At 37.9% G+C, this 12,856-nt stretch overlaps 1 protein-coding gene across 5 annotated transcripts in view; it reads left to right on the top strand.

Annotated features, from left to right (window-relative positions):
• The window catches only part of RAD18 (RAD18 E3 ubiquitin protein ligase), a 107,318-nt gene that overhangs the window by 33,975 nt on the left and 60,487 nt on the right, over window positions 1-12,856 (top strand). For all 5 annotated transcript variants that reach the window (XM_038565773.1, XM_038565774.1, XM_038565778.1 and 2 more), the window contains 3 exons: window positions 2,593-2,930; window positions 5,407-5,506; window positions 9,193-9,377. In XM_038565773.1, coding sequence (XP_038421701.1) covers window positions 2,593-2,930; window positions 5,407-5,506; window positions 9,193-9,377 — 623 coding nt within the window. The remainder of the gene's footprint in view (window positions 1-2,592; window positions 2,931-5,406; window positions 5,507-9,192; window positions 9,378-12,856) is intronic.

The raw sequence follows: 12,856 nt of genomic DNA on the forward strand, positions 1-12,856 counted from the left end.
CCCTTTTTTTTTGCCATGTTTTGTATATATTTTACTTCATGTATGGTATAAAACCCACAGGTCATTGTTAATGTTGTTGAAAAGAGTAGTTTTGTTTTTACCCACATATTTACCTTTTCTGGAGCTGTTGATTCTTGCTGACTTTTTTTGTGCTTCCCTCTAGAATCATTTACCTTAAGCTGAACAACATTTCTTGTAGTATTTCTTGTCTGCCAGTGAGGAATTCTCTTAACGTTTCTTAGTTTGAGAATGTATTTTGCTTTCACTTTTTTTTTAAGGATTTTATTTATTTATTCATGAGGGATACAGAGAGAGAGGCAGAGACATAGGAAGAGGAAGAAGCAGGCTCCCTGCAGGGATCCCGATGTAGCACTGGATCCCAGGCCCCAGGACCGTCTGAGCCAAAGGCAGACGTTTAACCACTGAGTCACATAGGCACCCCTTGCTTTTACTTTTGAACACTATTTTCAGTGGAAATAGAACTCTTGCTAGTTTTGCTTTCTTTCTGTACTTTAAAGATACCATGATATCATTCTATTATCTTTTTATTTTTTTATTTTTGTTGTTGTTGTTGTTGAGAAGTCAGTAATGTTTTTCTTTTTAGAGCAATAGTTCTCAACTGAAAGTGATTTTACCTTCCCTTTACTCCTTCCCCAGAGGACATTTGGTAATGTCTGGATATGTTGTGGTTGTCTCAACCCAGGGTGGTGTATTCCTACAATGCACAGAACAATTTTTCACAGCAAAAAATTACCTGATTCAAAGTGTTAGTAGTGCCAAGGTTGAGAAACTGTGCCTTAGAGGTAACATGTCTTTTTTTTTTTTTTTTTTTTTTTTTCTGGTTGTGTACAAGATTTTTCTCTTTTATTTTTTAGTGTTTGGTTAGTAATACATGCCTAGGTTTTATTTTCTTTGTTTTATCCTTTTTGGGATAGATTTTAATTCCCTCTAATAACACTTTTTTTATTTATTAATTTTTTAAAATCTTCTTTAATATTCATCATAGCTATCTTGAAGTCCTTCTAATACTTCTCTTTGGATCACCTCTGAATCTCTTTCCATTGACTATTTTATTTTTTGATTAGTGGCTAATTTCTTGCTTCTTTGCATGTCTCATCATTTTTAAATGTGTGTGTGTTTTTTTTTTATGATTTTACTTATTTACTCCTGAGAGAGAGAGAAAGAGGCATAGACACAGGCAGAGGGGGAAGCAGACCCCCATGCAGGGAGCCTGACATGGGACTTGATCCCAGGTCTCCAGGATCACACCCTGGGCTGAAGGCAGCGCTAAACCACTAAGCCACCTCTGCTGCCCTTTAAATGTGTTTTGATGAAATTTTGTAGAGGCTGTGAATTATCTTACTTTGAAAGATATTGGATTCTGTTCTGACAGGTGGCTAAATTACCAATTTTTTGCCTTTTTTTTTTTTTTTTTTAAGTAGGCTCCATGCCCAGTGTGGAGCCCAACTCACAACCCTGAGATCAAGACCTGAGCTAAAATCAAGAGTCAGATATTTGACTGACTGAGCCACCAGGCACCCCACTAGCTCTTCACTCTTATTCTGTCAGGGCCTTGTTTAGTTTTTTGTTGGGCTTAGTCTTTTTACATTTTGTATTTCCAGAGCATGGTCCTTTTTCCTAAGGTGTAGCCTTGGTGGGGTTTCAACTGAATGTTTAGGGTCTTTACCAAGATCTCTCCAATTTGGTGGGGCTCAAACTCACACTTTTCAGCACTGACCTTGGGAATCTCAGCTTCCCAGCATGTGCAAGACTCTTATGAGGTTCTCTTGTGCTTTCATCTTAGGCTTTTGCAGCCCTAGAGATGATCAGGAATGGGTGAGAATTTCTATGCAGATTTTTGGGGATCTTTTACTGTGGGTACCGCCTGTCCAGCACTCTGTCCCTTCAATCCTAGCCATCTTTGCCCAGAACTCTGATCTCTGTTCTCTCTGGTCTCTATTTGGACTTCTTTTCGATACTTTGAGAAGACACTTCCAGGGAAAATTCTTAGGGGAATGTTGGATCACCTCATGTTTCTCTTCTCTTTCACTGACCACAGCCTTGTATTGATCATAGTCCATGCTATAAACTTTTGTTTTGTATATTTTGTTCAGATTTTAAAGTTACGTATGGTTGTAGAGCAAATCTCATATCAGGTATTCTCCATGGCCAGATTCTGAAGTATCCTCATTTTCCTTTATAAAAGATTAACTACTGGGACACCCTGGGTGGCTCAGTGGTTGAGTGTCTGCCTGCCGTGGGCTCAGGGTCTGGGGATCGAGTCCCACATCCAACTCTCTGCGAGGAACCTGCTTCTCCCTCTGCCTATGTCTCTGCCTTCTCTCTGTGTCTCTTATGAATAAATAAATAAATAATCTTTTAAAAAATAAAATAAAAGATTAACTGCTTTTTAAGTTAGATTTATTGTTTTGAAGAAATACTGATTTGGTTGTCATTATGGAGTTAAGTTCATTATGGAGTGTTCTGTATTTCACAGAAACAAGTGTTAAAGGGGAAAACAGCTTATGTCAGTTAACTTATTGTATATAATTTGACATCTTAGTTATCCGTTGTGTTTTTTTGTGCTTCAAGGAATCATCTGTTGCAGTTTGCCTTAGAGTCACCACCCATATCTCCTGCTTCCTCCTCTTCAAAGAACCTTGCTGCCAAAGTAAACACTCCTGTAGCCTTCAGACATTCTTTAAAGCAAGGAAGCAGGTTAATGGAGAATTTCTTGATCAGAGAAATGAGTGGTTCCACGTCAGAGTTGTTGATAAAAGAGAACGAAAAAAAATTGATCCTTCAGAAAGAAGTGAGCACTTCTTCAAAGACCAAAGAGACACCTTCTATAGAAAAGACAGCTCCGCGTTCCTTAGATGCTCATGTTCCTGAGACACCTTCTACATCAACTTTGAAACAGGTTACCAGAGGTAGGAAATTATTTTCATATATGTATTTTCTTACTTAATGGAAATATTTTCATCCCATATGACCTGAGAATAAATAAGCAGCTTGAGGGGGAAGGCATGGAAAAAGACAATCCAAATTTCACATCATAACAGTCTCAGAAATTGATGTAGGCAGTGCTGCAAGGTATTTTTGTATTCTTTCTTTCTCATAGAATAGGAATTTAGGCTGATTGCTGGAAAAATGAGGCAGTTTTAATTAGCTCATATTTTATGGCAGTAGCTTTCTATTTTTCAGCTTTTAATTTCCCCCCACATCTTTCATATCATTTCCAGTTTAATCTTAACAAGCTCCTTTTATCTTTTTCTACCCTTCTTTGAACACTTCTAAGCTATTCTGACTGGCATTTATTGCTAGAGACAATTTGACCCCTACGCACTCTGACCTTATTTCTTACCTCTCCCTCTCAAAAATCCTTTGCACTAACCAAACTGATCTTCCATTATTCCTTGAATATACCCAGAGATTGGAAAAATTACAAGCTGCAGGCCAAATTTGGCTTGACACCTAATCTTATAAGTAAAGATTCACTGGAAAATAGCCACATCCATTTGTTTACATATTGTTAATGAATGCTTTCATCCTCCATGGTGGTTACTAGTTGCAACAGAGACTATCTGGCTTGCAGAGCCTAAAATCTCTGCTACCCGGCCCTTTACTAGAAAGGTTTGCTGGGGTACCTGGTGGTTCAGTGGGTTAAGCTTCCAGCTCTTGATTTCGGCTCAGATCATGATATCAGAGTTGTGAGATTGAGCCCTGGTTCAGGGCTCTGTGCTCAGCAGGGAGCCTCTCTCACGTGCACTCCCTCTACCCTCCACCCCCACTCATGCTTCCTTGTACTCTCTCTCTCTCTTAAAAAGGTATGCTGACTTCTGTTTTATCATTCTTTTACCATTCTAGACTCTACCCAGATCCTAACCATCCTTTGGTTATGTTAGACAATATTGATATTTCACATCATTTAAGTGTTATAGCACTTGTTTTCTGCACTATTTTGTGTATAGTTTGCTTTTTTGATGAATAGGTCAGCTTGTTTAACCAATTGTTTCCATGTCTTCTGTTGCCTCAGAGTACCTTTTAGGCAGAAACTATGTCTTAGACATCTTTGATACATCCACATCACACATAGTACAGGGCAATTAGTGGTTACTTATTTTAGTTTTTTAAAAAGATTTTATTTATCTGAGAGAGCGGAGAGAGACAGCATGTGAGAGAGTGCAAATGGTGGGGAGGGGAAAAAAATGGTGGGGAGGGGCAGAGGGAGACAGAGAAGCAGACTCCCCTCCCCTCTGAGCAGGGAGCCTGACTATGATGTGGGGCTCGATCCCAAGACCCTGAGATCATGACCTGGGCTAAAAGCAGATCCTCAACTGACTGAGCCACCCAGGTGCCCCCCCCCCCCCATTAGTAATTATTAAACTTAGGTTGAAGTTAACCATATTAGCACTCAAGGGTTAAACTTTTTTTTTTTTTAATTTATTTTTTATTGGTGTTCAATTTACTAACATAGAGAATAACCCCCAGTGCCCGTCACCCATTCACTCCCACCCCCCGCCCTCCTCCCCTTCTACCACCCCTAGTTTGTTTCTCAAGGGTTAAACTTTTTAAGATTATGTGACTCTTGCATTTTATACCGTATCTTTTGTCAGTCCGTCAATTAATGGACAGTTCTTGTTGTAGTGGTTTTAGTTTGATAGTTGACTTTTTTTCCCATAAAAGACCTTTTTTTTTTTTTTTCAAATGTAATCTTAGCATGAACCATAACACATAAAATAGATAAAATTGGCCTTATTCCATTGAAGTAGAGATGGAAGACCTGACTTCCAACCTCATCTCTGCCTTTATCATCACGGTAGCTTCTGGGCCGCAAGGTTCTTCCACAACTCTCTGCAACTTCCTCATACAGTTTGAGAATGATTGTGTTTCCTAATGGCAACACTTGTAATTACAAATTAGAGCTAAATTATCAAATCTGTAACCATTGCTGATTTGAACAGTAGTGAGCCCAAACCAACAGATGCTTCAGTTTAGTTTTGCATACCTTCCTGTCTCCAGCCAGGTGTATCTTCTTCAAGATGTTATGATTACTGCAGTGCTAAATAAGAATGACTCTAAGACGGGAAAACTTAAGCTCAGTGCTATAGGTTGGTTACACCTTGGTAGCAAAGACTTAACCAAAGCATTTTCTAATAAACGAATCTCCTAACTTCTTTGCAATTTCTTCTGGTAGGCACAGGATCTAATTATGTGACTTTCCACAGTTTAGGCATTACTCAGGAAACAGTCTGTCCCAATCCTCTTGCCCCGAGGCTTTTCTAAGTGCATGTTTAGGTTGGGATTCTATTTTTTATATTAATTGCTGAAAGATGACATGTTATACATTGTTTTTGCCCTTTCTGTAAATAACAAAGTCTCCTTTTCTCTTTTTAAAAAATACAGTGGATTGTCCTGTTTGTGGGGTTAATATTCCAGAAAATCACATTAATAAGCACTTAGATAGCTGTTTAACGCGTGACGAGAAGAAGGAAAGCCTCAGAAGGTAAGAAAGTTAAGAATAACCATTGAGCTATTTTAGCAAGGTACTTCTTGTGCTTTACAAATTATTTGCCACCTCTTCTGTTCTGTGTCCTTCATCCTGAGGGTTATTTCCCATAAGCCATGATAATCTGGTCACCTGCATTTCTCTTTAGAAATGTTTCGTCCTGGGGGACTTGGCTGGCTCAATCAGTAGAGCATATGGCTCTCAATCTCAGGGTCCTGAGTTCAGACCCCACATTGGGCACAGACCCTACTTGAAAAAAAAAAAAGAGAAAAAAAGGAAATGTTTCTTCCTGAGGAATGAGTTTCAAGTATAGAAGCTGAGCATTTTCCCCTTGAATAGTAAGAAATCAGCACTGATACTCTTGCTTGGACTGCTCTTTTTCTAGATGGCTCTGTCATATTTCTTCTAATATATTTAGTTCTGTCAGTATATCCAAAGACATACTCATCCATACATAATTAAGTTCAAGTTCCAATAGGTTCCTGCTCCTTAGAATACTGTAGTCCTGCCATTTTTTCTATCTTGCAATTTAGAAGCACTCTTTCTCTCTTAGAGAAAGATTCACTATGCTGGTTAGTGTATTAAAGGCTCTGAGAAGTCCAACACTGAAGGTAATTGTTGGATTTTGTTTCATCCAGTAATTACATTTATATAACCTTAAAATCTTTTTTTTTTTTTAAGATTTTATTTATTTATTAGAGAGTGCACCAATGAGAGTGTGTGCGTATGTAAGCGCATGAGTTGGGGGAGAGGGAGAGGCAGACTCCCCACTGAGTAGGGAGCCCACCAGAGGCTCAATCCCAGGACCCTGAGATCGTGACCTGAGCGGAAGGCAGATGCTTAACCAACTGAGCCACCCAGGCACCCCTTGACCCCAAGTCTTTTTTTCCTCATAATTCACATCTTGCAAAACTAATTTTTGGAAGATTTTGGGGTCTGGTCACATAAAAGAGACTGTGACATTTAGAACATTTTATTCACAGTACCCTGACAGGCCAGTTCCTCAATGTGGGTGACAGCCCTTTACCCATTCTGTGTTGAATCATATCAGAGTTGATTCAAAGAGTACTCCTCCCTTTGATGTCTTCAGATTCGCAGGACTGTTTTTTTTTTTTTTTAGATTTTATCTATTTATTCATAGAGACACCCGGTGTGGGAAGGGGGAAGAGAGAGAAAGAGAGAGAGAGGCAGAGGGAGAAGCAGGCCTCATGCAGGGAGCCTGACGTGGGACTCGATCCTGGGTCTCCAGGATCACACCCCAGGCTGCAGGCAACGCTAAACCGCTGCGCCACCGGGGCTGCCCAATTCTGAGGACTCTTAAATGCATTACTCACTTTCACTAAATCATGGAAGAAGGATCAGTGTTATTTTCATGTTTGGGGAATCATCTATCAAGCTCATGTTTTAAAATTCTGGACAGAAATTGTTCATTTCTGCTAGTGCTTTTCATCGTAAATGTCAGTGAACAAACAGTTTCTCATTTGAATTTCAGTCATAAGTTTAATTGTCTATCTTTGATAGAAATAAATGTTTTAGATACAGACTTAATGAACTGTCCTTCACAGTGTGCTTGTATAAACTCCTATAAAACGTTTCAGCTCTTGCTACCCACTGTGACTTTATTTAGCTGTAATTTTACCTGTCTTGTGGAGCCCACCAGGCAATTTTCAGAAATGTAATCTTTTGAGGGTTTGCAGGTCTTTCTATAGTTAAATAGTTATCTCTGGCTTTTGGGTGTTATTGATAGAGCATAATAGAAATAATTTAGCCAAGGAATGGTACTGTTGGTTAGTAGAAAAATGTTTGGTTGTTTTCAGTCTATGTATATTCAACTGTATTATCTCTCAGTATAACCTTTGTGCAATTTATGTCAGATTTACCCTATGGAGGCTTGTTAACATAGATTTTAGGTCTCTAATTTAGAACTTAATCTTTGCTACGTAGGTGATGTGGAGACATGACCAAGAATCTGCAATTTAATAAACTCTCCTGGTGGTTCCAAGATCCACTATAGTTTGTGTAGCATGGCCTTGAAGGCGAACTAGTTATATGCAAGTCCTCTGTAAAATCTTGGACTTTTTTTTTTTTTTTTTTGGATAAACCATTTACTTTCAAGTATTTATTAATTTTACTGGAAACTTTGGTATTTTAATTTTGAAATTATTGGAATTGTAATAGCTACTTTGAATGCATATTTATTAAGCACTTAATTGCCATGGTGTTGTGCCAAGTAATGTACTCAGCCAGTTTATAAGATTAAGTAGATTAAAGCTCACTAAGGAGTCCCTGTTTATAAAATTATCTCGAGTCATTGATACCCTTAGGTAGTTTGACTTCTATTCCATTTTGTAATGTTTATTAACTGCTTTTTTGAGGGAGCAGAAGAAAATAATTTAATAGGGCTTTGCTATATTAAATTATAGTTTGTGCTTGTCAGCATATTAATTATATAAGTAGAATGAAGAGCCAGGTGGTGGTTTTGCTATTACACTTAAAATCCTTATATATTTAATATAATTAATTGAAGTTGAAGAGAATAAAACCCATTTATATTTTTTGCTATTATTCACAATCATGTTCTTTGAAGATGATGCCATAAGAATATTATCTGCCTGTCAACTTTCAGAACTCTTTTTTTTTTTTAAGATTTTTATTTTATTTATTCATAGAGACAGAGAGAGAGAGAGAGAGTGAGGCAGAGACACAGGCAGAGGGAGAAGCAGGCACCACACAGAGAGCCTGACGTGGGACTCGATCCCGGGTCTCCAGGATCACGCCCTGGGCTGCAGGCGGCGCTAAACCACTGCGCCACCGGGGCTGCCCCAGAACTCTTTTTTCATTGGCAGTAATAAATTTGGTAAAGCTAACCATCCCAACATATCTTTTATTTAATCTAGAGCTTTTGCACAATGATTACCTCCACTTTGAGGGGACAGTTTTGCCTATGGACCAGCACTTTTTCTAAAGTAGCTATATTCTTAAATCCGTAGTCTTAATTTCAGTAGTGTTTGTACTCTGATTTTCCGAGGTAACTGTTTTTTGCAGAGATTTTACATGGAAACCATGGATGTGTTTTAGGACAAACATGCTTTAAAACACTGGAGAATTGAGGATGTCTATGTAAGTGTGTTTCTAAAGTGAGGTTTTCATAGCATTTAGTGCACAAGCCTTCCTTTTTTTTTTTTTTTTTTTTTTTTTTTTAAGATTTTATTTATTCTTGGAAGACACAGAGAGGCAGCAACATAGGCAGAGGGAGAAGAAGGCTTCCTGCAGGGAGCCCGATGTGGGACTCGATCCCAGGATCCCAGGATCATGACCTGAGCTAAAGGCAGATGCTCAACCACTGAGCCACCCAGGCATTCCAGTGCACAAGCCTTCCATGGGCATCTTGGGCCTGCATCTTTAGGCCTGAACTCTTTTTGAGGCCTGTGTTTCTCTAAGGTTGGCTGCCACCTACACCCCGGTATCTGAATGTGCTGTGGGTACCTTAGAATGATATGTCCAGCACCGTCAACTTTATTTGCAAATTTAATTTTTCTTCTCTTTCCCATTTTTATCTTAATGGTTCCACTATCTTCCCAGTCATACTGGTACTCCATCAGAAGGCAAGTTAACTGTTTTATGTGAGGAGCATTTGCTAATTCACAGTAACCCTAAGTGATCTCTTTCTTTCCCTTTTTTAGTTCTATTCACAAAAGGAAGCCTCTGCCCAAAACCGTATATAACTTGCTCTCGGATCGTGATTTAAAGAAAAAGCTAAAAGAGCATGGATTATCTATTCAAGGAAATAAACAACAGCTCATTAAAAGGCATCAAGAATTTGTACACATGTACAATGCCCAGTGTGATGCTTTGCACCCTAAGTCAGGTAAGCTAATAAAGCAATGATTTCTGCTTGTTTTCTGGTTAAAGCAGTTTTGTATAGCTCAGGGATTATAAATCATAGAAAAAAAATTTAATGAATACAATTTTGATAATAGTTGAGACATGTAAATATTTTCCTTCAAAGGTACCTAGAATATACTCTGATAAGCCTTTCTCCCAGCTGGTCTGTCAGCCACTATTCCTTTCTCAGAAGCAACCACTGCTGCTGGTTTCTTTTGAATATCTTTCCAGAGATAGTATGGAATGAAGAGTTGATCTAGAGAGCATGGGTTATAATCCCAGTTTTGCAGCTTTATGACCAGGGATTTCGGGCAAGTTACTTCTCTCAGTTTTCTCATCCATAAAATAAGTGTTATAATACTATGGATTGCATAGTATTTTTGAAAGGAATAAATGAAAAGTGCATAGCACCATACTTTAGCAAATAGTTAGCATTTAGTAAGTGTTATCATTATGATTGTTAATTATACACAAACATATGTCTGGGATTGTTGTTTGGTAAAAATTTAGTATTATAGGGGATCCCTGAGTGGCTCAGTGGTTTGGCACCTGCCTTCAGCCCAGGGTATGATCCTGGAGTCCCGTGATCAGATCCCACATCGGGCTCCCTGCATGGAACCTGCTTCTCCCTCTGCCTGTGTCTCTGCTTCTCTCTCTGTGTCTCTCATAAATAAATCTTAAAAAAAAAAAAAATTAGTATTATATACAAACTATTTATTTATTTATTTATTTATTTTTAAAGATTCTTTTTTTTAAATTTTTATTTATTTATGATAGTCACAGAGAGAGAGAGAGGCAGAGACACAGGCAGAGGGAGAAGCAGGCTCCATGCACCGGGAGCCCGATGTGGGATTCGATCCCGGGTCTCCAGGATCGCGCCCTGGGCCAAAGGCAGGCGCCAAACCGCTGTGCCACCCAGGAATCCCCCAAACTATTTATTTAATGGTTTGTCCTTTTTATTTAACCACACGTATTTTGGAGTTCTTTGAATTATTAGCATATATAGAATTGCCTGATTTTTTAAAAAACTGAAACATAATATACAAACAGAAAAGTATACAATTTGTATTGTTTGGTGACTTATCATAGGAAATTTCACAAACAGAAAATACCTTTGTGACTATCTTTTAGATCAGAACCAGCATCCCAAAAGCCCCTGTGCTCCCTAACTCCAGTCATTCCCACCTTCATTCTCACAGATGACCACCATCTTGACTTCTGACACCAAGGATTATTCATTTTGTCTGTTTTTGCGATGATAAATTCCCTGCAGAGTAAGTGAGCTGAAATGACGTGGGCATTGTGATGTAGTGTTAGGCTGCTCTTGATCTTCTTTTGACAATTTGTCAGAGGAAGATCATCTGCTTCCCAACTGTGGTTATTTGGGAATTACCAAGGCTGTGGAGGCAGGCCACAGCTAAGGGGGGACCTCCTGTGTTTCCATTCCCCAGGTCAGTTAGGCTTCAGTAATACCCCAGGTGATTAGGCTCTGTTTAACTAGTTTCCTGTGAGTGCAAGCCTTGTTAAGAGGAAAGTGCCCTGGTATATTTGAAAATGGTTCCTTTTCCTCTCTCCTTGCTTGAAGCCATAGATTTTTCTTCGATATTTACTGTAAGAAACTTGAACTCCTGAAGGTGAATCTCGCAGTCTTGTCTCCTCTACCATCCTCCAACCACAACTGGGTCTCCCTGGGGTTTTTTTTTTTTTTTTTTTTCCACTCTTCGAGGTATCTGCACAGGACTTCCAACAATTAATTAATTACAGTTTAGGTTTTCCCATCTTTTGTACTGTTCCCTGCTGCAGTTTCTGCTTGTAAGTTTCTGCTAAGGTAAGCCATTATTCTCTGTGTTTGTGGGTCTCCACATTCTTGGGGGCATTAGTTTGCCCTATGTCCTCCCCTCTATTGTGGATCTAAGAAGAATTGCTGAATTTTTAACCTGTTCAGCTTTTAATTTGTTAGGATGGAATGCCAACTTCCAAGCTCCTTCTATGAAGAACTGGAAGTCCATTTCATTTAAATGAACTCTTACAAATCTGTGGCCTTCAATGATGAACTTCTTTGATTTAGCAGAATATTTTCAAGGTTATCCATTATCCATTGTTAGCACTACATTCTTTTTTATTGCCAAATCTTTCATTGTGTGGATATGTTACTTATATTGCCTATTCAGTCTGGGATTTTCTCTCTTTTGGCTCTTGTGAATAATGCCACTATGAATATTCACACACAGATTTTTGTGTGGAATTGCTGGGTTAAATGATAACTGCATTGTAACATTTTGAGGAACTGCTGGACTGTTTTCCAATGTACTTATAACATTTTACATCTCACCAGCATGAGGGTTCTAGTTTTTCCACATTCTTGTCCCACTTGGTATTCTGTCTTCTATTTTGGTCATCTTAGTAGTGTGAAATGGTGTGGTTTTGATTTGTATTACACTGATTTTTGATTATTAAAGCAATCATTTATCTTTAGCAAGGACTCTTTGCATTTCATCTAAATTCTTGAATTTACAATTTACTATTCTTTACTAATTTCTTTTTTTTCTTAAGGAATATTCTCTAATTTTCTTTTAGTGTCTGTGGGATCTGTGGTGATGAACTATCTTTCATTTTTGATATTAGAAGTGTGTCTTCTCTCTTTCTTCGCTTCATTGGTTTATCTACAAGTTATCCATTTTATTTATTTTTTCCAAAGAACTAGCTTTCCCTTTCATTGATTTTTTTCCCCTCAAATTATTGCCTATTTTTTTTATTGAATTCTACTCTTATTCTTTTTATTTCCTTCTTCCTGTTTACTTTAGTTTAATTTGATCTTTTTGTAGCTTATTGTGGTGGAAGCCTAGGTAATTATTCAGATTGTTCATTTTTTAATGTAAGCATTTAAAGCTACAGATTTTCCTGTGGGCACTGTTTTACCTGCATCCACAAATGTTGATATGTTTTATTTTCATTTAGTTAGAATATTTTCTCATCCTTGTAGTCATTTCTGCTTTGACTAATGGGTTAGAGAGAAGTGTTTTCAGTTTCCAAATATATGGACATTGCCCAGATATTTTTTTTGTTATTTATTTTTAATTTGATTCCATTGAACCAGTTTCGTATCATTTCGGACCTTTTACAACTCAGAGACCTGTTTTATAACTCAGCATTAGGTCTTCCTGGTCAGTGTTCCATAGCACTTGAGTATTTTGCTTTTTCTTTTGGCTTAATCATCTCTAAATGTTATGTAAAGTTGCTTGATAGTATATCAAGTCATCTGTATCCTTATCCTATATTGATGGATTCTGTCAACTGCTGAAAGGATTATTGAAATCTCCAACTATATTTTTTCCTTTTTCCTTTCAATATTTTCAGTTTTCCTTATATTTTGAATCTCAGTAATTAGGTATATGTGTATTTAGTATTATTCTGTCTTCTTGATGAATTAACCTATTTACTATAATAAAATCGTCATCTTTG

The sequence above is a fragment of the Canis lupus genome, chromosome 20 (assembly GCF_011100685.1).
Source record: "Canis lupus familiaris isolate Mischka breed German Shepherd chromosome 20, alternate assembly UU_Cfam_GSD_1.0, whole genome shotgun sequence".
Classification (NCBI taxonomy): Eukaryota; Metazoa; Chordata; class Mammalia; order Carnivora; family Canidae; genus Canis; species Canis lupus.